We start from the raw sequence: 24,218 nt of genomic DNA, 5'->3' as shown, positions 1-24,218 counted from the left end.
TGGCGTGAGACGGTTGCCATGAAGTGTGAGATCCACTGCTTCTGCTACTGTCATATTGAGGCATGTATGGGACTGGGAATGTGGGCCTAATACCAGACCCAGTGCTTTGATTGTCATACTCATGTGTTGACTGGCCAAACTGACCATAGGCACTATATTCAGAACCGGTGCTCTCCTGGCCATAATCATAGTGATGATGAGGCTGAGATGAATGCCACGACTTATGCTCAATACCAGTATCCATACTCATGCTTCCAAAACTTGCTAGCATGGTGTTCATACTCGTGTCATCATGCTGAGGCTGGTTGTGTTTGTGACCCGTCCTTCTCTTGTACGTTTTACTGTGGCCACCATGGTCTTGATCTTGTGTGGCATGTGTAAACTGAGACTCACCTGTGTAATGCACAGGGTCCACCTGCGTTCCCACTTCATGTTGGTATTGCTCACGTATCCCCTCATGACGATCATCATAATAACCACCACCACCACCACCACCACCAGCAGGGTCATCACCACCAGTAGGGTCATCACCATCACCATCACCATCACCATCATCACCATCATCATCATCATCATCATCATCATCTGGAGCAGTTCCTGTTGCAGCCTCAAAAGGTCTCGATGACTCTGAATGTGCACGCCCCTCTAGCGACATATAGTCCTCAACATCTGTACAGGTTACGGACACAATGGTGGAGTCGGGCCTACCTCCAGGCTCATCCATATCTGGTGCACCATGATCCCTCACCAACTGGAATAGGGGATCCTCATCATCATCAGAGTCCTCCTTGAATATGTTGGCTAGTTCGATGGGATCTTCGTCATTGGTCTCAAATTCTTCATGTATGTGCCTCATCCTTAGTCTCATATTATAATGCACATACACCAGCTGCTCCAGTCGTTGACTACCCAATCTGTTCCGCCTCTTTGAGTGTATCAATGCGAAAGTACTCTAGTTCCGCTCGTACCCAGAGGATGAATAAGTTTGTGAGATCACTTTGACTGCTAACTTCCTCAGGTTGGGTGAACTTGTACCATAAAGCACCCACCAGTCAGCTGCATTATAAACATAGAATATTAAGAATATGTGCATTCTAAAGGGATAAAATTATAATTCATAAATGTAATGTCATGCCACCTACCAGGGTCTGACTTTTGTCTACCCTCCACTGTAGCTTTTCGATTGAAACTTGCTGAGGCCTCTCTGAAGAATTTGATCTATTTTCATTTTAAATTTCAAACATTGTTAGAGGCATTAGTATTTGCTATTTAGTAATTACATTCCTTTACTTACTACCAAAGTACCAAACTCCCATACTCTCACCTCGTCATTGCAGTCAGCTTGTGTCTTGGCATTGGGCTCCAACTTCTCAATAACAGTTTGAACTGCCACTAACAAATCTGTGTCTAGCCCAAGAGCATGCGAGTACTGGTACTTTGGATTCAAATAGTATGCTAGTAAAGGGGAAACCACAAATATAACTTGTTAGTGACTTAATACTTTTGAGTTTTGAATATATAAATGTAAAAACTTATATAAAGTGTAAAGTATGTTGAAGTGTTGAACTCACCAGCTTTTTGTAATGGATGACTCAAGTACTTCTCCCACCGCTCATCAATGATGTTAATGTATGACCGAGCACTTCGGGGTATTGCAGCTTGGACCATTTCCTTCATCTTCTCCAGGGCAGCATATATGTGGGGCAAGGTAGGCTTCTTCTCTGTGTCAACCATCCTTAGTACTGCCACCATTGGCTCTAATATGGCAACAACTTTATGCAAGTCCTTCCAAAATTGATCACTTGCAATGGTCTGTTGTGCTGCCTTCCCTTCTTCTGACCTAGAACCTTGCCAACCAAACCACTGTTCACTTGCAAACATAGACCTCAGACTTATCACCTTCGTCTGAAAGCTCTTCAATGCAATTTAATTGGTGGTGAATCGAGTGACACCAGGCCTCACTAAATCCCCCTTGCATTTTTCCCTCATCATGGCTAAAGCATAACCATGGTTATACACAAAGTTGGTCACTTGCCTTGCCCTATTGACCACACCAGCCACCAAAGCTTTTTTCCCCATATCCTTTAGCATTAAATCAATGGAATGTGCTGCACATGGAGTCCAAAAGAGGCGGATCCTCTTACTCTTCTTGTTCATCAACTTCTCTCCAGCCTTCTTAAAATTAGAACCGTTATCCGTCACAATTTGGATAATGTTCTTTGCTCCTATATCTTCCTCTACCACTTGCTTCAGTAGCTTATACAAGTATGATGCATCCTTTACATGCTTTGATGCATCGACAGACTTCAAGAATACAGTCTTCCCATTACAACTCACCATGAAGTTTATAATGGACTGTCTAGTAGGTCCAGTTCAACCATCAGCCATAAGAGTAACCCCATATGTGCCCCACCTTGGCTTCAGACCCTCTATGTACTCTTTCAGCTCCTCTACCTCTTGAGGCAAATATACATTATATAACTCATATGGTGAAGGCCCCTTCCATCCTGGGCCAGCCCTCCCTACAGCGTCAAGGAATGCATTATAGTATGTTCCTTGTGCTACATTAGCTGGAATGCCATTGTATAACATGAACTTGGTGAAGGCTTTTCGTGCTTCCTCTTGTTTACCACCAAACACTTGCGGGATGGTTGGCTGGTAGGCATCTTGTTGCCTAAAGGTAGATGGATCCTGCTAAAAAATGGGATCTGGGGAACGTGCTCGTGGTCGGGCTTGGGGCCGTCTCTTGTGCCAGTGCTTCTCCTCCTTTCATCTTCTTGGATTGGTACAGCTGAGCCAGATCCACCAGCTCTTCTTGCTTGTTTACTCATATGCTCTCATATTCTCAAAATGAAAACTTTGTCTACTCTCTGCCAAAGTCTGCTGGTAAATCCTCCCTTCAGCCTCTGATTCGAACTCACCAGGTGTAGGCCTATATTTAGTATCATCTCCTACTCCTCCATGGATCTCTACACCAGGCCTCTCTAGAACTGTTTCATCATAAGCTATTTGTTGTCTTTCCCTCTTGGCTTTCTTTGTTCGTACTTCGCTCAAGTTTTGTGCCATAGCCAGTTTCACTTGGCTCGGAATTTTTTGGCATGAGACAACATCCTTGCCTGTACCGGACAAATGTTGCTTTAACCTAGTTGCTCCTCCAGAATTTAGAATCTTTCTACAGTAGTTACACTTTGACTTCTTTTTGTCCTCGGACATTGGGACTCCATGTAGCCATGTTATATCCCCCATTGTGTAAGAAATATCTTATTTTTTACACTGTTACATAAAAAACATGTATTAGTAACTATTACAGACTTAAAGTAAAGTATTAAATACTTAAAGTATTGTATTCATAACTATTAAACATAATGTGAAGCTACTAGAACAATCAAATACTTATCTCTTATTTATTCCCTAACCCTAGTATTTATTTCTTAATTAAAAATAATATTTATAATTTTTATTAAAAATAATTATACCTTAAAGTATAAAATATTGTAACATAATGATGTATTTGACACCATTTGAAGTTGGACATTATGTACATATGTTGTGCATAATTTTCCAACAAAAACAGGTACTTTTCCTTAATTTTATATATTTTTTAAACATTTTAATAATATTATTATTAAATCTGAAAAATAAAATAAATTTTTTAATGGGTGAAAAAAAAATGATTCCATGAGGCTGTAGAGCATCCAACCTTGTCTAACATATATGAAAATCACATCTAAACAATAAGTATTTATCCTATTTTTTTCAATTTCTTTTTTGAAAAAATTCATTTTTTTTTCAGAAATTATAATAAAAAAATTAATAATCGAAAAAAAATTCGGACTCCATTAAGTGATAGATCGGCCAAAGTTGTGTAACATAACTTAAAATCACATGAATCTACCAAGGTTTCATCAATTTTTTTTGAAAAAAATAGATCAAGGGAAAATGACTTACCTTTCAAAAATCTTTCAAAAACTTGATGAATCTTGCAAAAGTGAACTTCAATCTTCAGTTTGGCAGCAAAATCACCTTCCAAAAGCTTTCAATCCATGAAAAAAATGAAGAGTAGAAGAGAGGATTTGAGAGAAGAAGAGTAGAAGAGAGATAACAGAGGCCTCTTGATAGAATTCGCCGAGATTAGCGAGTTCTGTCGAGATGGCCCCTTATATCTTAAGTTAAATGGGTAAAACCCATGGTCCGAGACCCGAGATATGCTCATGACTCGAGATTTCGGCGAGATATTGCCCTTTTGTGTATCGATGCCCATCTCGACTTGGGATTTCGAAAAACCGAGAATCTCGGCGAGATTTCGCGAGTTCTCGGACCATGTAACAAACAAGAGCTCAAAGAATCAAAGGGACCTCTGGTTTCATTCCACAATAACCATGACATACACAACCCTTTAATTCGCATGCACTAAGAGACATCCAAGGCAGCCAGCTAGCAAGAAATAGCCACCGAAGGGCAAAACACAGAGCAGGCAATACCTATTCAACAGCCATAAAAGGAGTACCACTCTCCAGCCTTCACTCTTCTTGAACCGAGTCCTTGGGGCTTCATAAAGGCACCTCTAGGCAACTCAAAGGAGCCTAGCTTCAAGGCCAAATAATCTGCCAAGGGGCAGAATAAAAAACAAGACAAGGAGTGGCTGGCGGAAATTTCTGAGAGCACTTCTAGGGGTAAAAACACCTTCAACAGCTTCTAGTCTCCCTCCTTCACAAATAGATGTGAGGAATAAACCTCCAAAGAATGTTGGGGATGTATGATTTACATAACACAGCCTCTAGTGGAACCCTTTATCCTCTTAGGGTTCCAAGAGAGTTGAAAGAAGAGCCAACTAGGCTGAGTCGACTCTCAAACTAGAGGGCTGTGCTCTGATACCAAGTTAGAACATAGGTAATAGAGAGGTGACTTGCAGCAAGAAGAAGAAGAAGAAGAAGAAGAAGAAGAAGAGAGGAAGAAGAAGAGAGATTGAGAGAATCGTGAGTTAGAGAGAAAACCCTCTCCTAACTCCTATATTCACTTCACTAATAACTCTTAGGAAATTACATAGAACTCCCTAAGGAGGTAAAAGATAAAAAGAGAATAAAAAGGAAAATTACAACTCTATGGCTTATAATAAAGACAGAGACAAATATACCCCTAATACATAAACTCTTACACTTTTTGGAAGACAAGACAGAATTAGATCTAAGCTGGGATAAGATTATTAGACAGAGGGTAATTTTGGAAGATAACTTAAAACAGGGATATAATAAAAGCAACTTTAGAAAGTAGGAGCGGTTCTGTAATGTGAATGAACAGCGCCTTCTTCTAGCTCTCGACAAACAGCAAGGGCATAGAACCTGCAGTTATTTCGACACAGCCAACTCCCTCATATGAACACCAATGATTCAAAATTTTAGGAGTAAGGGACCACCTCACAGATCTTAGAAAACCACCAGATCAAACAGCAACCAGAAATAAATTAAAAAATCACTGAAATCAGAACTGGTGGTAAAATAGAACCAACAATAGTTGAATAATGTACACCAGAATACCGTGTGGGTATTCTGGTCTTTTACTACTTTATTTTTATGTTCTTTGATGTTTCTAGCTATGTCGGCTATGCTAGGGCCATCATTGTCTTTTACCTGTAACTCTTTATATTATAAATACATAGCTTGGCTGATCTAATCAATCATTCAAGCAATTCTATTATTTCTGTTTTGTCAACATGGCATCAGAGCCAAATTCTCTGATCTAGGTTACAAAACATTCCCCCCCCCCCTCCCCTCCCATTGTTTTTTCTCCTCTTCTCCTTCTTTTTTCTGGTTTTTCTTTTTGCTTAAAGGGCAGCACTAATGAGGTGATCAGATGATCTAGCTGCTGCCCTCTACATACCTCAATTAATGATATACAAATTTGGTTCTCATCTGCGATAGCTCCCGCCCTGTTCTCTTCTGCGATTTTTTGGAAGCCCTCCCCTTTGAAGATCAAATCTAATTATTCCTGGAGATTGATTGTTCACCTTTGGAGGTTCCTCTCTCGCAACATTGGACAGCACCTACTGCAGCCCTACATCCACGATTGAAGCCATCTTCCCTCAATTGATCTCTCTTTCAGGGTTTTTCAAGACCTTGACTCCTATCGATTTTCGGGTTTCAGATTTCAGATCTTGCTGATTTTTGGAGGGTGTGTTTCTCTAACCACAAAGAGCACTCGACAGTATTCTCAGCCCTTTTCAGAACTTTTTGAAGACCTCTAACCCTAATCGATCACCTCTTTTAGGGTTTTTTCAAAACCTTGAACCTTATCGATTTTGGGGGTTAGGGTTGTTTGTGTTGCTGCTGCCGACAGGGTTATCAATCCCAATATTCAGCTTCTTCTTCTGGTACTTCTGCCCTACATTTATCATCATTATGCCGGACTGAACTTCTTCCATATGCTGCTGCCATTAAACTTGATGGCACTAATTATCTCATGTGGGCCAGATCACTCTCTTTAATCGTGGCGGCGAGAGGCCTTACGCCACCACCTTGCGGCACCACTAAACAGCCTCTGAAGAGGGTACAGCTAGGAACCGATGGAATGCCAATGATGCTATGGTGAAGTCCTTTGTTCTCAATTCTATGCAACTTGAAATTTCTAGTCAGTACCTTCTCCTTGACACTGCTACACAGATATGGACTACTGTCAAGGGAACCTATGGCAGATTGGGTAATGGTGCACAGGTTTATGAAATCCGAAAAACACTCTAAAATACTACTCAACCGGAGTTGTCTGTCACTAAATATTATGCTACCCTTAAAAGTTTATGGCAGCAACTAGATCACTATGCTAGATTTCAGCCCTCTACTGCTGCGGACATCACTGCATATCAGACTTATGTGGACCAATTTCGGGTATATGATTTCTTGGCTGGCCTTAATGATGCTTATGATCCCATACGTGTGCAAGTTCTTGGTAGGGTCCTTTGCCCCACTTTGGAGGAGACTTTCTCTTATGTTCATAGTGAGGAAACACGTCAGGCTGCCATGATGTTGAACCCCAAGGTTGAGAGATCAGCTTTAGAGGCTGCTACTGCTTCCCCTTCTATTACTCCCTTTGAAAATATTGCTTCAGCTTCAGCTGCTTCAGCAAAGGAACCTGTAAAGAGTGACCATTGCAACAAACTTTATCACACTAAGGCTCAATGTTGGAAACTACATGGGAAGCCCACTGATTTTGAGGCCAAACATGGTCGTGCTAAACCTAAAAACAAAGCCAATCACACTGAAAGTGTAGCTAAAACCCCCACTACTGAAAATAGTTTCTCCCAGGAGGAGTTCCAAGCTCTACGACGTATGTTACAGTCTTCCACTGCATCTACTACATCTATGCTTGCCAGTTACTCTACTCCATCAGGTTCCCACTTTGCCCGTTCAGGTATTTCCTTTGCTGGTCACTGTGCATCGGCTGTCTCCACTCCCTGGATTATAGACTCCGGTGCCACTGATCACATGACAGGTTCTTCTAACCTCTTTCATACATATTCCCCTACTTCTGGCAAGGACAAAGTTAGAGTGGCTGATGGTTCTCTCTCATTTGTTTCTGGTAAAGGGTCCATCAGTTGCTCCCCTTCCCTTTCCTTGTCCTATGTTTTACACATTCCTAACTTCACTACTAATCTTCTCTCTATTAGTAGTATTACCAAACACTTGAATTGCAAGGTGACATTTTTTCCCACTCATTGTGTTTTTCAGGAACTGGACTAGGGGAAGATGATTGTATCGGGTAGAGTGCATGGTGGATTGTATCTTCTTGATGATGGACAGCAACAAGCATTGCCTTCCCAATTATGTCAGCCATCTTCTTTTTCCTCTGAACTGCACTAGTGGCATTCTAGATTAAGACATCCCCCCTTAGGCACCTTATCCCATTTATTTCCAGCTTTGTTTAAAGATTGTAATAAAGAAGAATTTTTTTGTGAGGCTTGTGTCTTGGCCAAACAGACACGTTTCAATTATCCTATTTCTAATAAAAGTTCTTCCCTATTTCAATTGATTCATACTGATGTGTGGGGTCCTAGTCGTATACCTTCTCTTACTAGACATCGATGGTTTGTCACTTTCATTGATTGTCATTCTCATTTTACTTGGGTCTACATCATGCATACTAAAGGTGAAGTTTTTTCATGTTTTCAGCATTTTCATAGCATGGTTCAGAACCAATTTCATGCCACTCTCAAAATCTTGAGAAGTGACAATGGGAAAGAGTATATGGAAGGTCAATTTCAAAAATCCCTTGCTGCCCATGGCATATTACACCAAACTACTGATACTCCAGCCCAAATGGTGTGGCTGAGAGAAAAAATTGCCATCTCTTAGAAGTGGCTAGAGCACTTTTGTTTGCTCGGAATGTTCCCTCCTTTTATTGGGGGGATGCTGTCCTTACTGCGGCCTATTTGATTAATAGGCTGCCCACTCGGGTTCTTGATTCCAAGTCCCCTGTTGAGCTTTTACATGGCTGTTCTTTTTTTCGTTGTTCCTCCCAAAATTTTTGGGTGCGTGTGTTATGCTAGGGATACTAGATCTCCTGGCAAACTTGAGCCCTGTAGCCTCCGCTGCATTTTCTTGGGTTATTCTACTACCAAAAAGGGGTACAAATGTTATTATCCTCCTACCCGCCGTACCATGGTTAGTATGGATGTTATCTTTCATGAGTCTCTCTCCTATTATTCGTCCCCACCTCTTCAGGGGGAGAGTCTTAGTGAAGATGTGTTGCCCATAGAACCCGCTCTTAGGAATGTATATGATGAGTCTATTCCTGCTGTTCCAGCTGTTCCTACACCTGTTGTTCCTGCTGTTCTAGCTGTTCCTACTCCTGCTCTTCCCTCTCCTTCAAGGGGAGATATTCCTACACAGGGGGAGATTACCGAAATTTCTGTTCAGGGGGAGATCACTCCAGTCCAGAAAATCATTGGTGAATTTCAACGGAGGATTGATGCGTCAAATTTGAAGGTTTATGCAAGAAGCACACCTAGACCCAAACAACTTCAATCTACCATGACACAAGTTTCCATCTAGTTGCCACCTCCGGATCTGGAACCTACTTCTCCACCTGGTAATACTTCTTCTCTTGACCTACCTATTACTGTTCGCAAAGGTGTTAGGGCTTGCACTCAACACCCTATATCTCATGTTGTTTCTTATGATTCCCTTTCTCCATCTTTTCGTGCTTTTGTTTCTTCTCTTTCTTCTGTTCGTATTCTTCAAAACTGGCAGGAGGCTTTTGCAGATGGAAAGTGGAAGGTAGCAATGATGGAAGAAATGGACGCCTTGAAAAAAAATAACACATGGGAGCTTATGACTCTTCCACCAGGGAAACGGACTGTTGGATGTAAGTGGGTGTTTGTGGTGAAACAGAAGGTAGATGGCACCGTGGATTGGTATAAAGCACGCCTCGTGGCAAAAGGGTTTACTCAGACAGATGGGATCGATTACCAGGAGACCTTTGCCCCTGTTGCAAAGCTGAGTACAGTCCGAGTATTGTTATCTTGTGCAGTCAATCTTGGATGGGACTTGCAACAGCTGGATGTGAAAAATGCTTCAATGGAGAACTTGATGAGGAAGTGTATAAGGACATTCCACCAGAGTTCTCTTGTGACACCAATCGAGGTAAAGTATGTAGACTGAAGCGTGCACTTTATGGGTTGAAACAGTTCCCTCAAGCATGGTTTGACCGGTTTCGCAAAGCTATGATTTCAGTGGGCTACAAGTAGAGTAATGCAGATTACACTCTTTATAAAGAGGGTCGGTGACAAACTTACTATTTTGATAGTCTACGTTGATGATATTGTGGTTACTGGCAATGACTTTGTTGAGATCAGCAGGTTGAAAACTTTTCTAGGACAGGAATTCGAGATTAAAGATCTAGGGAAACTACGATATTTTCTTGGCATTGAGGTTGCCAGATCTTCCAAGGGCATCTTTCTTTCCCAAAGGAAATATATCCTAGACCTTCTAGTTGAAACTGGCTTGTTAGGGTGTCATTCTTCAGATACTCCTATGGATGCTAATGTTCGTTTCAAGGAGAAGGAGGGTAAACCCGTTAATAAAGGGAGATATCAAAGATTAGTGGGAAAGTTGATTTATTTCTCTCATACTCGTCCTGACATTGTTGTTGCTGTAAGTATTGTCAGCCAGTTTATGCATGATCTTTACACTTCTTATATGGAGGCTGTTCTTCGAATTCTTCACTACTTGAAGTCAGCCCCTGAAAAGGCATTCTCTTGTCTCCTCATGGTCACCTATGGATCGAGGCATATACTGATGCTGATTGGGCTGGTTCCTCAGACCGTAAGTCTATTTCTGGGTACTGTTCTTTTGTGGGTGGCAACCTTGTCACTTGGCGTAGCAAGAAGCAGAATATGATGGCTCGTTCAAGTGCTGAGGCAGAATTTCGTGCTATGGTACAAGGCATTTGTGAGTTGCTCTGGTTAAAAGGCTTGCTACAGGATCTTGGAGTTCCTATTCGTCTACCTATGATGTTGTACTGTGACAACAAGGCTACCATTAGCATTGCACATAATCCGGTACAGCATGATCGCACCAAGCATGTTGAGGTCGATAGGCATTTCATCAAGGAAAAGTTAGAAGAAGGACTTGTTTGTGTTTCTTATGTGAAGTCTACTGATCAGCTTGCTGATATATTCACCCAGGGACTGCCAGGAAGGATGTTTCATCCTAATTTAGTCAAGTTGGGCATGTGTGATATTTTTGCTCCAACTTGAGGGGGGTGTTGAATAATGTACACCAGAATACCGTGTGGGTATTCTGGTCTTTTACTACTTTATTTTTATGTTCTTTGACGTTTCTAGCTATGTCGGCTATGCTAGGGCCATTATTGTCTTTTACCTGTAACTCTTTATATTATAAATACATAGCTTGGCTGATCTAATCGATCATTGAAGCAATTCCATTATTTCTGTTTTGTCAACAATAGTTTTCAACTCTTAACTCACAACAGAAGGGTCTGTCCGGTATGATATCCAGAGGGTTGAATCGCATATGAAACCCTACCCTCGACCAAAATCTCATGCCAAACTGTTCAGTTACGGCGAAGATCGAACTCGACAGTTGGGACTACAAGTACTGCCCAGAAACAGAGAACAACGTATTTTAAAGAAAACTGAAACTAAAGAAGTGGAAGAAATAGAATAAAAATCAAACCTGGTAGAAGAAGCGGATTGATTCAAGCGAAGGAGAGAAAAAGAATCGAAGGCGAGAGAGGTATGCACAGCTCACAGCAACCATTGCTTTCATCCCAAAATAAATTCTTTATTCAAAAACTTACATCCCAATCGTGGGGTACATGGCTTTTGTAGAATTAAGCAAAAAGAAAACATAATTTGACTCTGACTCTATCTAATCTAAACTGAAACAATTTTTGGACTCTAACTTGCTAATTACTCTCTAAGAAGATAAAGATAAAAGAACAGAATATTACATTATTATCTCTAATTAAACCTATGCCTAACTGCATCATACATTCATACCTAGGAGCAGCTTTGGTTCTCTCTGTGAGCTCCAAATGGGGTCCCATAGACCTTCATTCTACCCTTCCCTTTTTTTGGAAGAGTTTTGTTCCCGACATGCTCTGAGCAGCTGGATTCCTATTTCCTTGATGGAGATCCATACCGGAAGTGTAGGAGTTTGGAAGCTAACGGACTCTCAAAACTCTCTGAATAGGATAGAATGCTGATACCAATTTTAGTTCTGTTCTGTAGAATAGAACAAAACTCAAGATGGAGAGTACTGTGTACATATTATAGAAGAGAAGAAGAAGAAGAAGAAGAAAAGGATTAAGAAGAAGATTGTGAAAGAGAGGGAAGATTGGTCAGTTCACTGCCTTTCTCCCTTATAAATACTTGCCATACAAGTCTGAAATTACCAGATTACCCCCGTATATAACTCTAATTCTTATTCCATACGCATTACATAAGTATTCCCAATACCCTTACATGTTAACTATAAATCCTAACATAGGAAATGGATATAATCTGAATCAATCACTGAGTGGAAGCTTTATTCCTACTTGTTCTTCCATGCTACACTACCATTCAAGAAAGTCAGCTGTTTTAGAGTTTGGGATGCAGATTCCTTTGTATAACCCTACTGAACCACCCAGATCCTAAAATGTCTGTTGCTGCAGCTCTCTGTTACATTTATTCCTTTCCTCTATGGGACATGACAAGGTGCTGCACTGATAAAATGCTTCAAGCATTAATGAAGTTACTGTACATAGTTTTTCATTCATTGGCTACTCTGTATTTTGCAGATCAGATTGTTGAAAATTTTGGCATTGCTCGGTAATGGTGACAAGCAAGCAAGTGAACACATATATACTGTTCTGGGGGACATATTTAGGAAGTGTGATTCATCAAGCAACATCGGGAATGCTGTTCTATATGAGTGCATATGTTGTGTTTCCTCCATACACTGTAGCCCCAAATTGCTAGAATCTGCTGCAGAAGTAACTTCTCGATTTCTGAAGGTTCGCATCTTACGATTTGCACTTGGTTTGCTGAAGCATCAAAGATCATTATTTTGTATGTTTATGTTAGTTGTCTTTCAAGTTAATAACCCAAGATTATTACATTTTATTTTTCTACCTTTAGCAGAGTGATAGTCATAATCTAAAGTATATGGGCATTGATGCCCTTAGTAGACTTATAAAGATAAACCCAGAGATCGCTGAGGAACACCAGCTTGCTGTGATTGACTGCTTAGAGGTGAGAGACTAACTCAATTGTATTAATCTGATGTCTTGTTAGAGACTAGATAGCTTCTTGGAATTCCATATAGCCCCTCAATGGTAGTGGCCATAATGCTTCCTTATTTCTACAAATGATTTCACTCTACTTTCCTTCTTGTGTTGCATTCTAGACTATAATGTATGATTTTACCGGATGCTCAGGCCTTTTGGTAGGTGTTCCGTATAAAATTGCAATTGGCAAGTTTGATAAATAATAACATATCTTCCATGTTTGCATCTGTTGCGAGTTTAATAACACATCTTCTGAAGGAAGCTGTGTAAAGCTTCAAGGAGATACTTGTTCAGCTTTTTAACTTGTGTATTCTGCTTTTATTGCTTTTCCCTTCTTTGGCTCTGGGTTAGCAACAAATATGGCATGAAATAGAGTTCAATGGCAAAGCAGGATTTGGGATCAGTGTAGCCCATCTAGTTGGGATACGAGGCTGAGTTGAATCGGGGGAGATGGTTGTCTTTCCTAAAAGACTACAATATTAAAGCAGTGCTAGGAGGACCACCAGTTCAGCTACTCAATTCTAAAAGACCGCAATCATAACCCTTATTGTACTACCACAATATTTGGATATTGGCTTACTGCTCTTCCAGATGCTTTACAAGAAAGAAGCAAAATCAAAATCCAAGTGTCACTAATCAACCCGCTGAACCTTGGGGTCGTCTAAACAATTTCCAATTTATTTTCTTTGAAGTTTGATCCATGTAATGTTTTTCAATACATTCTTCATGCGTGGTCTACATTCTTCTTTACTTTTGTTGTTGGGGTTATGATTTTTGGAACTTTGGCATATCCCAAAAAAGAGTTCAGTACTGGAACTATAAAAAGGATTGATTTCTTTTGGGATTCATGCAAGAGATTCTTTAGGTCATGACTCATGTAGCATTGAAATGGGTAAAAACAGTTGTATGGGATTGATTGGATTAGCTGGGTCGAATAGCAACTCCCCCTCCTTTCTGGGTTAGTGGTTGAGCCAAAATTCAAAGAAATTTTTTTTTTTCTAGATTTTGAGGCAGCTGGCGAGCTTGTGGGTTTAATATTTTGTGTTCCTGTGTGTTTGATTTGACTAGTCAATTGCAGTACTATTTTGGATTGATGGATGATTTTAGTTAAATTTGTAGTTATATTTGTCTTGCTTTTTTTTTTTTTCGGTGGGGGGAGGGGGGAGAGTTGAAATGAGTTTGAGTACCATATTTCAGTAGCTTTTGTATAAGATAATTGGGTTTTAGACTTAAAATACATTGGTAACTGGACTATTAGACTAATATCTTTGAACGGAACTGCTGGGTATCAGTTTGTTCTTTATGTATACACCATGTTTAATTTATGACAGTAAACAGGAGAATGGAATATTTTACTTGTAGTTTGGTGAGTGGTTCTCTATTTTAAAGGTGTTTCTTTTGTACCGTTCCCAGAAAATGAATCAGTACAATGCTGGCATGCTGTATTTCTGCTGTTCTTAATTTGTTTTGTTTGCTAACTGGTGGTGCAGATTCCTGACCTGAAACTGACCCAGTAAGTTAAATTTATTTTCTCCCTGAATATATAAAACAGAAGCAAATTTAATCACCCAAGCATCATGTAGCCTGCTAAAAGCCCAGACACACTGAAAAAACAAGCAATGGCTGTGCTATGGCCTATAATAGAGGGTATATCTCCAAACTACACACACAACTTTCTGAAATATCTTTCCAAAGCATAGTTGTCAAGGCGTTGTTTTGGTGACCGCCTTGGCATCCAGGCACCTTGACAACTAGTGTCGCCTTCATCACCTAGGTGGGCGTTTTGGGTTCCTTGTTGGTGTCGCCTTGTGTCCAGGCCCCCTCCAATGCCTTGGTTCACCTAGATGCCGTGTCAACTATGTTCCAAAGTAAGGACCTCAAAATTGAAACCAGCAGACCTAGAAAATTCTAGAGAGCTGACAGCCCTTGCAACAATTTTGGAACCCCATTGGCTTAACCATGGTCAGTGCTGAGTGCTGACTGCTGAGCCTTACCTTTACAAAAATTAATCAACTTATTTTATTTCCTCAAAAGGCAAATGTAAAATTCCTCCTTGGGTGTTTATTTATAACTGAGAGTAATTTTCAAGCTCCTGATGCTCCGCTACCTCTCTCACAATGACCGATCGTCCTGGGGTGGTGCCGCTGCCACCCAATGACCCTTCTCCCCCTCCCAAATGCTCTGCTAACTCTCTCGCTCAACCTTCTTTGGGCCCTTCTCCTCTAAGAAGCTTTGCCTGGTCTTCCTCTTTAGCCAACCCAAATCTCCCCTGGAAGAGGGTTTCCCCCTGCACTTTGTGCCTCCTTCCACCTCTGGCTACTCTAAAGTAGAACGGTATGATTCTGATCTCCTTGTGAATGAAGAAAAGAAGTGGGAAAACTGCCTTTGTTGGGCACTTCTTAAGAAGCTGCCCTCCTTTCCCCTTTGTCAAATCCTCTCTTTATAAACAATGGAAACCACAGGGAGGTTTAGAAGTTTACCTTTTGGACAACAACATCTTCATCTTCAAGTTTTCAAATGTTGGAGATAAACTTTGTGCACTTGAATGCGGCCCTTGGATTGTTGGGCGGAAACCAATTCTTCTGCGACAATGGAATCATTTTCTCCAACTCAATTGCCTTGATCTTCGCTTCATCTCACTTTGGGTCTCTCTGCCTGGTCTTCCGCTGCATTTTTGGTATGAGGATGGACTGAGCATTGTGGGATCAGTTCTAGGCAAACATCTCTTCTCTGATGGGAGGACAAAGTTACAAGACGACTGGCCTTTGCCATGATTTGTGTTGAAGTATCTGCCAATTCCCCTCTTCTTTCCTCTATTCTGGTTGAAGCCGACAAATGATTCTCTTTCAGTCAGGCCCTCTGGTTCGACTGGCTTTCGCCCCACTGCACCACCTGTAAAGTTTTCAGCCACCCCTCTGGAAAATGTCCTGTTATCTCTTCTTCCCCCACCCTTCCTCCGGCCCAGACTTCTGATTCCCTTCCCTCCTCCCCTCCTCTGCAACACATCCCTTGTGCTGGTAATCCTGTACTAGCTTTCAAGCCCCCATCACTTCCCTCTACCCCCCTCCTCCTACTCGCACCACCGCCTCTCTCCCTTCCACTAACACATCCCCCCTTCATGGTTGCCGCTGTGGCTGGCTGAGTAAGAAAAACCACCGACGGGCCTTTGCTTCCTTTTCTCCTCGAGGGCATGCGCCAGCTACTCTCTTTGGTCCGTTGGTCAGTCCTCCTGAGACCATCAATCACAACCATTTTCTTCCCTTGGATTCTGTTGATGACAGTTCTGACCTTGCATTCTTTGTCGATCTTGCCATCATCACTCCCATCGATCCTCTGGTTCTTGGTATTTCTTGAGCCTCTGGTTGCAACCAGTCCTTACCTGGCTTTGGTGCCTCTCTCATCCTCGATTGCGCTCCAATCCCTTCTCCCTAGGCGTTGCTCTAGTCGCCATCCCTTGCAGACTTCGTCTACGCCCTCCTCTTTCCCTCTCTCTGTGTTTGGTCTCAACTCTTCCAGCTCGGGATTCAAACCCCCTTTCGTTCGTCGATCCTTTCTTCCCCCCTTTTGCCCCTTCCTTCAGTTTTGTTGGGCCCCACGCTTGTCCCTTCCCCTCCCCCGATATAAGCCTTATTGGGCCTGATCCTCTCAGCCCTCTTTCTTGGTCCACAACCTCTTGGGTCTTATCCCTTCCCTTGGGTCGAACCCGACCCATGACCCTAGTGGCCTTATTGGGCCAGCTACCTCTCGCCCTACCTCCTTGGCCCATCAAAATTTGGGCCTTTACCCTCCCCTTGAGTCGTCTCCCCCTGCGCCCTTGCCCAACGCCCCTCTCTCTGATCCCTCCCAGCCTCCTCCCTGGCCCCCCTCCCTTCTTTGTTTTCCACTGGCGCGACTCCAGCATCCCTCCTCATCCTAAAATTCAGCCCTGCATTGCCTATTCCTTGCCCAGCTGTGGGACGATTTTGCCTTTGAGTAGCGATATCAGAGATCATGTCCTTTGTCTCGGGATTTTGGACCCTGGATAGTGTGCTTTGTTGTGCTTCGCTCTGGTTGGCGATTCCCCTCCCCCCTTCGCCCATTGTTGTTGTGGTAGGTTGGGGCCGTTCCCCTTCTCTTTTGCTGGCCCTAGCATTCTCCCTTTTCTTGGCAAGGCCTTGTAATTGGATCATGATTGTTTTTGTGTCCCCCCTACCCTCTCTTTTCTTTCCTTTTGGTAATGAATTTTATATTCATCCAAAAAAAAAAAAAAAACCGCCTTGGAAAATTTCTCTGGAGCAACTTTTATACTCTTCCAGCATTACTCCAATGGAGCTTTCCCGTATTAATCTACATCTTCCATTGGGAACTCAGCTAGGAAGTTGTTTTTAACACCCCATTTGGGAGCTTAAGGGCCACCATAGAAGATGAATGAGTGAGCCACCATAGTCTCGTTGAGGCATATTGGCAGATTTTCCCTTTTGCCATGTTTGGATTACCCCGGCTTCTCAGAATAGCCTCAAGGAACAATACGCTTGAAGACATCAATACTATCTATAATTGCATTCTTTATTTATTTTATTTTATGAGTTGAAGACATCAATGCTATCTTAAGTTGGTGCTCAAGCCATGTGCTTACTTATTTTATTATATAGCGGGGGTGAGAACAACCCTCTCCTCGATAAGGGCATTCTGTATGGGCTCATGCGGGCTCAGTAAGGGCTCTAACGCGCTCCAACGTGCTTCATGGCATGGTAAGGGCTTAATGCTTCAGACAGAAGGGAATTTTAGTCCACGATAAGGAATCAATTGTAGTCTATACAGTTGTTGATAATGGAGCTGAAGCCAACCTCGTCTCAGCTCCTCAACAGTTTCTATTTAAATAGTAAAGAAGTGGATTCTTGGACATGGTCAAAGAGGGCTTACGGTTGAGACTATTGATCTGGTATGGCAAAGCCCTTTTTGAAAGGGCAGGTAGGGTCCCAGTGACTCGACTTGGAAGAAGAATTCTCCTAAGAAGAACCCCACTTTTGGACTTTCTGTGTCAAGCACAGGCATACGATTGATAGAAGGTTTCTCAGTAACTATTAGCCAAAAGATCCCAAAACCATCGATTGGAACAGGGGGTTTTGAGCCCATTGTGATGAACATGAAAAACTTTCTAGCTATAGCCATATGGGAGCTTCCTTCTATCACGAGTTTTCCGGGGATAGGAAAGGCTGTCAGCTCTTGTTTTCCTAGGTAGCGGATGTCCTTCTCGAGCATATCTTCTGATGCAAGCTCTTGGGCCCACTTGGGCTTTGAAAAGGAACTTAGTAAACTAAGACATTTAAGTGGCATAGCGATCCCCGCTGAGGTGATGATTTTTACCTAATTCTCAATATTGCACTACAATACAAATACCTCCTTTTGAGGCGAAATCCCTTCTTCAAGGGGTTATCCCCAGAGGGGGACCTAGGCTGGGAAAGATTAAGTAGAAAGAGTATGGGTCGAGTAATTCGACTACTGATCTAGCAAGAAAAGCCCTCTCAGATCAATTGTATGGTCGATGTATGAAGAGAAAGATAAAAGACAAGGGGGGTAGGGTCAAATACCACACCAAACATTGAAGGTTGAGTTCTCGTGATGCCTGAATATAAAAATTAGCATGATAAGATATTCTAGAAATACAAAGAAAAAATGGAAGTTTAGATTATTTAAGAAAAAATGTTTTGAATATTAATTAACTCACGTTTTAGTCCTCGAAAACCTAAAATAAACTGATGGAAGAATAGAAAAAGAAGCTTTTTTAGTTTCTATTCTAAGGGAATACAACTATATGATCCCCATTGATTTGGTATACAGAAAATTCAACAATTACAGTATACATCTCACTTTAAAGCATGACTTGTAAGCAAGGATTTAAGTATCGGTATCGGGTATCGTATCGGTCAGGCGATTTTAAGAGACGTATCGTATCGTATCGGAGATACATGTCGATCGGTGCAGAAACGCATGAAAATGATTAAAATACACATGAAAATACACTTTTGGACACAAAAAGCAATATAAACAAGCAATTTGTGTTATATATCATGCATATATACTAAGCATTGTGAATAATTAATAAGCAGACAAGTACGGCACTTTGAAATTGTTATAAAAGATTAAAAGATGAAATTCCTTACATGTAGAGTCACTCTATTGCCATGAAGAATGTCGGGGTGGATCAAAGTCATGTCTGTAAGGGTCTTCAACAATAGGAGCGACTAGGATGATGTTGTGTACTGTCCGAACATAAGCACTATACTGAGCCCAGTCAAAATATTGATGGTAGTGACTCTCCTACTCATAGTAGAATCGTGTGTACTGCTCTGGAGTGGCTAATGTCACGAAAGCACTAGGTTGTGCTTGTGCTTGATTCTCTCCGTAGCCATAACTTCTATACCCTACAGAAGCCCCATGTCCATAGCCTGAAGAAGAACCTGATGCATAATGCCCATGGCCTGATGAAGCACCAGCATAATCAGAATTAATGCTAAGTGACTCCATGCCACTCATAAGCACATCACTATCATATGGATTGTGGGAGCGCTTGGCAGACTTGCCCTTATGCGGCTTCCGCGAGTAAGTCTTATGGCCAGTAGGCTCAGGACCATGATCCATATCTTGGGTAGTATGTGTGTATCCTGCCTCACATGTGAACTGAACCCCTGCACGATGTTGTAAAGCCTCATGGCCACCACCACTACCTCCAGCACCACCACTACCTCCAGCACCATGGCCACCACCACCACCACCACTACCATCATCATCATCGTCATCATCATCATCATCATCATCATCATCATCATCATCATCAGCAGCAGCAGCAGTAGTAGCAGCAACAGAACCACCACCACTACCATCACCATCACCATCACCATCACCGTCGTCGTCTTCATCCTCATCATCAACATGTTATTGAGTTCCTCTATACGGATGACTTAACCTTGTCCTCCTGACTAAACCTTCTTCAGAGCTACTTTCATTTTCTTCAACATTAGGACAAGGATCTTGTGATGGTGGCTGTGTTGCATCCTCATCCATCTGTTTAATGATGCTCTCTATCACTGGATCAGGTTTGGTTGTCTGACGATCCTCACTTAATTGATCCATCACCAATACTTTATCGGTATCCTCTATCCATGCTCTAACTGGATCTTCATCGTCAAGTAGGTGGTTGATGTCGATTGGGTTGACATCTACATCATCTCCTTCTCTTTCCAGCTCTAAATATTTAAGCTTTAGCTTCATGTTGTAATGAACATACACTAGCTTCTCCAAATTTGAATAACTGAGAGTCTGAGATGATTCCGGGGTTTGGTGTGTATCAACCCGAATGTACTCCAGTTACGTTCGCAGCCACTAGAGGATGCCGTTAGGGATAACACTCGAATTGCAATTCGGGTTAAGTGTGGAGCACTAGTACCCCCATAACTTAGCCACCAATCAGTTGCATAATAATAAATGAAATATTAAAAGACAAAACCTTAAAACAAATTTTAAATGATATAATAAATTAGGTAAACCTAACTTACCTGGGCGTTGTGTGCTCCTAGCATGGATAGCCATTCTATCAGCAAAACCACGAGTGGCCTCCCGAAAATGCTTAGCCTAGAGAGGTATTAAAAAAATTAAAATATTAGTTCCACTTCCACCAATCACTCTATTCTTGGTTTCAATCATTTATACAACTAATTTAGTTCTAACCTCATCCATGGCAAGTGTGGCCTTCGCTACATCTGGCTCCATTCTGTTCACAACATTCCTTAGGGCACGCAATAGATCCGGTCTATACCCTATAGCATTGGAGTATTGGATATCTGGATTCAAATAATATGCTGCACATGGTTTGTAATGGATGGTTAGAAACCTAGAAATTCTAATAATAAATAAATAAATAGTAACTTACTAACTCTTAAGTGTTTAAAATGAAACCAAAGTCATATACTTATAAGATTACCTGCCCAATGAACATCTTGAACCAACATATTTTCCCATCGATCGGATATAATCTTCAAATGCTTCTTGTTTGATGTTTGGTTATTCTTATGTATTTTTCTCTTCACACATCCCATGGCCTGTACCATCTTACCCATGGTCTGCTCTTTATCCCCATCAACCTTTCGAAGCAGACAAAAGAGTGGCATCATAACATTATAAAGTCGGCCCATGGCAGCCCAAAACTTTGAGGAGGTGACAAGATCTTGAACAAATCTCCCAATTTCAGACCTTGCATAATTGCTAGTCAACCACTCGGTAGAGGTGAACATCTGTAGCAGCCCATGCTTTCGGGAAATGAGGCTATCAATTGCAATGTAATTTGTTGCAAATCTTGTTGTTGTAGGCCTCACTAAATCCCCTTGTGTGTAACTCCTCATCAATGCCAAAACCCAACTATGGTTGTAAATAAAGTTGGTGATTTTCCTTGCATTACCAACCAACTTTTGGACCTTGGGCAATTCTCCTATGTCCTTTAACATCAAATCTATGCAATGAGCTGCACATGGTGTCCAAAATAGATGTTGCCTCTTTAACATAAGTAACTGACCAGCCTTCTTGAAATTTGCTGCATTGTCAGTTACTACTTGGACAACATTTTCTTCTCCTATGTCCTCTACAACTTCATCCATTAACTTGTACAAGTAATTGGCATCTTTGATTTCACTAGATGCATTGACCGACTTGTGGAAGATCGTCCTTCCATCACAGTATATAAGAAAATTGATGATGGATAATCTTGTTGGTCCACTCCATCCATCACACATGATGGTCACTCCATATAGTGGCCACTTCTCCTTGAACCTCTCCACATACTCATGCACCTATTGGACAATATCATCCAAGTAAGGCCCAACAATCTCATGAGGTGTGGGTGGCTTAACATTTTTCCTACACCGCTGAATCTCCTTTACCATGGCTTTGAAGTGGTGGGGATCTTTGGCCTTATGTGGTGGAATCATAGAATCGTGGAACCATCTGGAGATTGCTCTGCCTATCCTTTTACTAAGTGTTTTGGGTTGAAAGTTTTCTTCAATCCTCTGTTGGCCAGCATCCCTTGGTTTATAGACATTAGGATCCATGTCTCTGATATCTGGGCTCTTCTTTCTCTTACCCTTACCACTCTTTGTAAACCGGTCAAACATCCCCTTCACACTGGTTGCTCTACTAAGGCCAACAGGCTGCTTACCCTTACTTAGAGATGGACGACAAGAGGAGCCAACACCAATATCTACAGGGCCCTGGCTGGGTCGAGCTGATTGACTTCTAATCAATTGCCCAGCTCTCCATTATTGCTCTTTTGCTTCATGTCTTGATTGTTTCATCGCCCATGCCAACTCTGGGTCCCCCTCTGCTTCCATATCCGATCCTTCATAATCTTCAAAATCTTCCATCAAATTTTCCACCAATGCATCATCATCATCACGTGCTTGCTTGAATTTTTTTTTGGAATCTCTAAGATGTTTTTGCATTGCCTTGCTTAACTCTATAGGGCACTTTGTACACTTGGAAACATTTCCATATCCTCCTGCCATGTGCTCTTTTTGCCGAGTTACCCCACCTCCAAGATGTTGGGTGTCACAGAAGTTGCACTGTGTATGCAATCTATTATTGTTTATCTTGGTGCAATACGACCACCTAATGTCTTGTTGTCGCGGCATCGTCCTAAATACCAAACAAAAGTAGATAACTATATAAGATATATATTAAATAATATTCAAATCCACACATCAATAATGTATTGTTTATACAAGTATAGACAGACATTATGATGCATGTCATGCATTGCATCATTTTCATGTATTTACTACCTAGCAAAGTTGCCCTAAACAATATTTAAACATTTTTATATTTTCTACAACTAGTTACACATTATTTAATTTTTTAAATAATGAAAAAAAATGACGTAATGTACTACATATATGAATCTAAGTCTTTGATTCTAGTTCAGCCAATTATACATTTTATCAAACTATAATGAAAGAGTATAGATGGAAAAATCAGATTTTTTACATTTTTTAAGTATTTTATAAGTTCAGAAAATACCCAAAAAATAAAAAAAAATACAGATTTTAGGGTAATTGTATAATCTTCTTGGGATGTCATACATCTATACATAATGTACTCCATATATTATAAACATTACCATTTATTTTAAAGTTAAGAAAAAAAAAAATCATTTTAAAGAAGGAATTTTCGGTTTTGGGTAAAAATGGTCAAAGAAACATGGATTTGAAACCAAATCTTTGTAAATGCATACAAATAATGCAATTTCTATGTTTGTTTAACATATTCTCTTTGATTCATACCAAAAAACATACCAAAAATCAAAGATTAAAGCAAAAGATTCAAGTTTTTTTCAAAAAACTTGCCTAACCCTTCAAGAACAACTTTTGAATTCGAATGTGGACTGTTAGATCCACCAAATGATGTGATTTCAGTTCCTCTAAGTTCGTTTTTGCCAAAGAAATGAAAACCCTCAAGAAATCTTACCCAAAAAGGAAGGGTTTCTCAAAGCTAGGAAGAGCTTTTTTCCGCCAGGACTGCTAGAAATCGAGTTTCAGGTGACAAGAATGAAATTGCCATGTGTTTTTTAAGTTAACGATACGTATCGAGATGTATCGAGTCGTCTCGATATGTATCGCTATGTATCGGTCGATACATATCGAGACGATACGTATCGTTTTTAAAAAAATAATAAAATCAAATTTTTAAAAACTCTCCTCTGTATCGATACATATCGATCGTATCGTATCGTCTCGGTACGTCTCGGTCGATACGTCTCGATACAGTCGAGACATTAACATTTAAAAAAAAAAAAGATACGTCTCGACCTGTATCGTATCGACCTCGACCGATACCGAGACGTATCGGCCGAGATGATACGATACGCTCCGAGACTTAATTCCTTGCTTGTGAGGGTTTTAAACTAACAATTATACAGGTATGTGTGTGCTATTTAACGTGGATGATAAGTATCTATCCCTGAAAACTTGAAATGCAGGCATAAGTATGTCATAGCAATGTTTTATCTAACCAAGGGGCAACTATAATTATATAAATTTCATGCCAATACATCTGATTATTTTATTATTTTTAGTTGAGAAGGAAGAGTAGATACTGATAGAACTTCGAAGCAGTGACTAAAGTAATATTTCCCCTGCAATCTGCATACAATCTTTTTCTTACCCCTCCCTATATCTTGTTCCTTCTTATCCCCTTAAGGCCTATTTAAGGATAGAAAAGTAAAGTATCTGGCTGTGTTTGGAATGTTCAACAGTGTTAGAAAATTACACTGGAGTGTATGTGTTACGAAGGTTTTCAGCCTCATTGACTGCAACTTGACAGCTTCCCATTGAGGCCCCCTTGAAGAAAGCCTAAACATGTAAGCCTTAGTCCCTTACACTTGTAAATTTGTAATCAAAGAATCTCCTCCG

The 24,218-nt window shown here is 40.9% G+C and overlaps 1 protein-coding gene across 2 annotated transcripts in view; it reads left to right on the top strand.

Annotated features, from left to right (window-relative positions):
- Positions 1-24,218, top strand: part of LOC122658090 (AP-4 complex subunit epsilon-like) — a 126,448-nt gene that overhangs the window by 21,088 nt on the left and 81,142 nt on the right. The window contains exons 4-5 of one of the 2 annotated variants that reach the window (XM_043852977.1): positions 12,295-12,510; positions 12,635-12,748. In XM_043852977.1, the coding sequence (XP_043708912.1) occupies positions 12,295-12,510; positions 12,635-12,748 (330 nt within the window). The remainder of the gene's footprint in view (positions 1-12,294; positions 12,511-12,634; positions 12,749-24,218) is intronic. The other variant, XM_043852978.1, reaches the window with a different exon arrangement.

This window comes from Telopea speciosissima, chromosome 4, assembly GCF_018873765.1.
Source record: "Telopea speciosissima isolate NSW1024214 ecotype Mountain lineage chromosome 4, Tspe_v1, whole genome shotgun sequence".
NCBI classification, from domain to species: Eukaryota; Viridiplantae; Streptophyta; class Magnoliopsida; order Proteales; family Proteaceae; genus Telopea; species Telopea speciosissima.
This window is presented reverse-complemented; position numbering and strand designations above follow the sequence as displayed.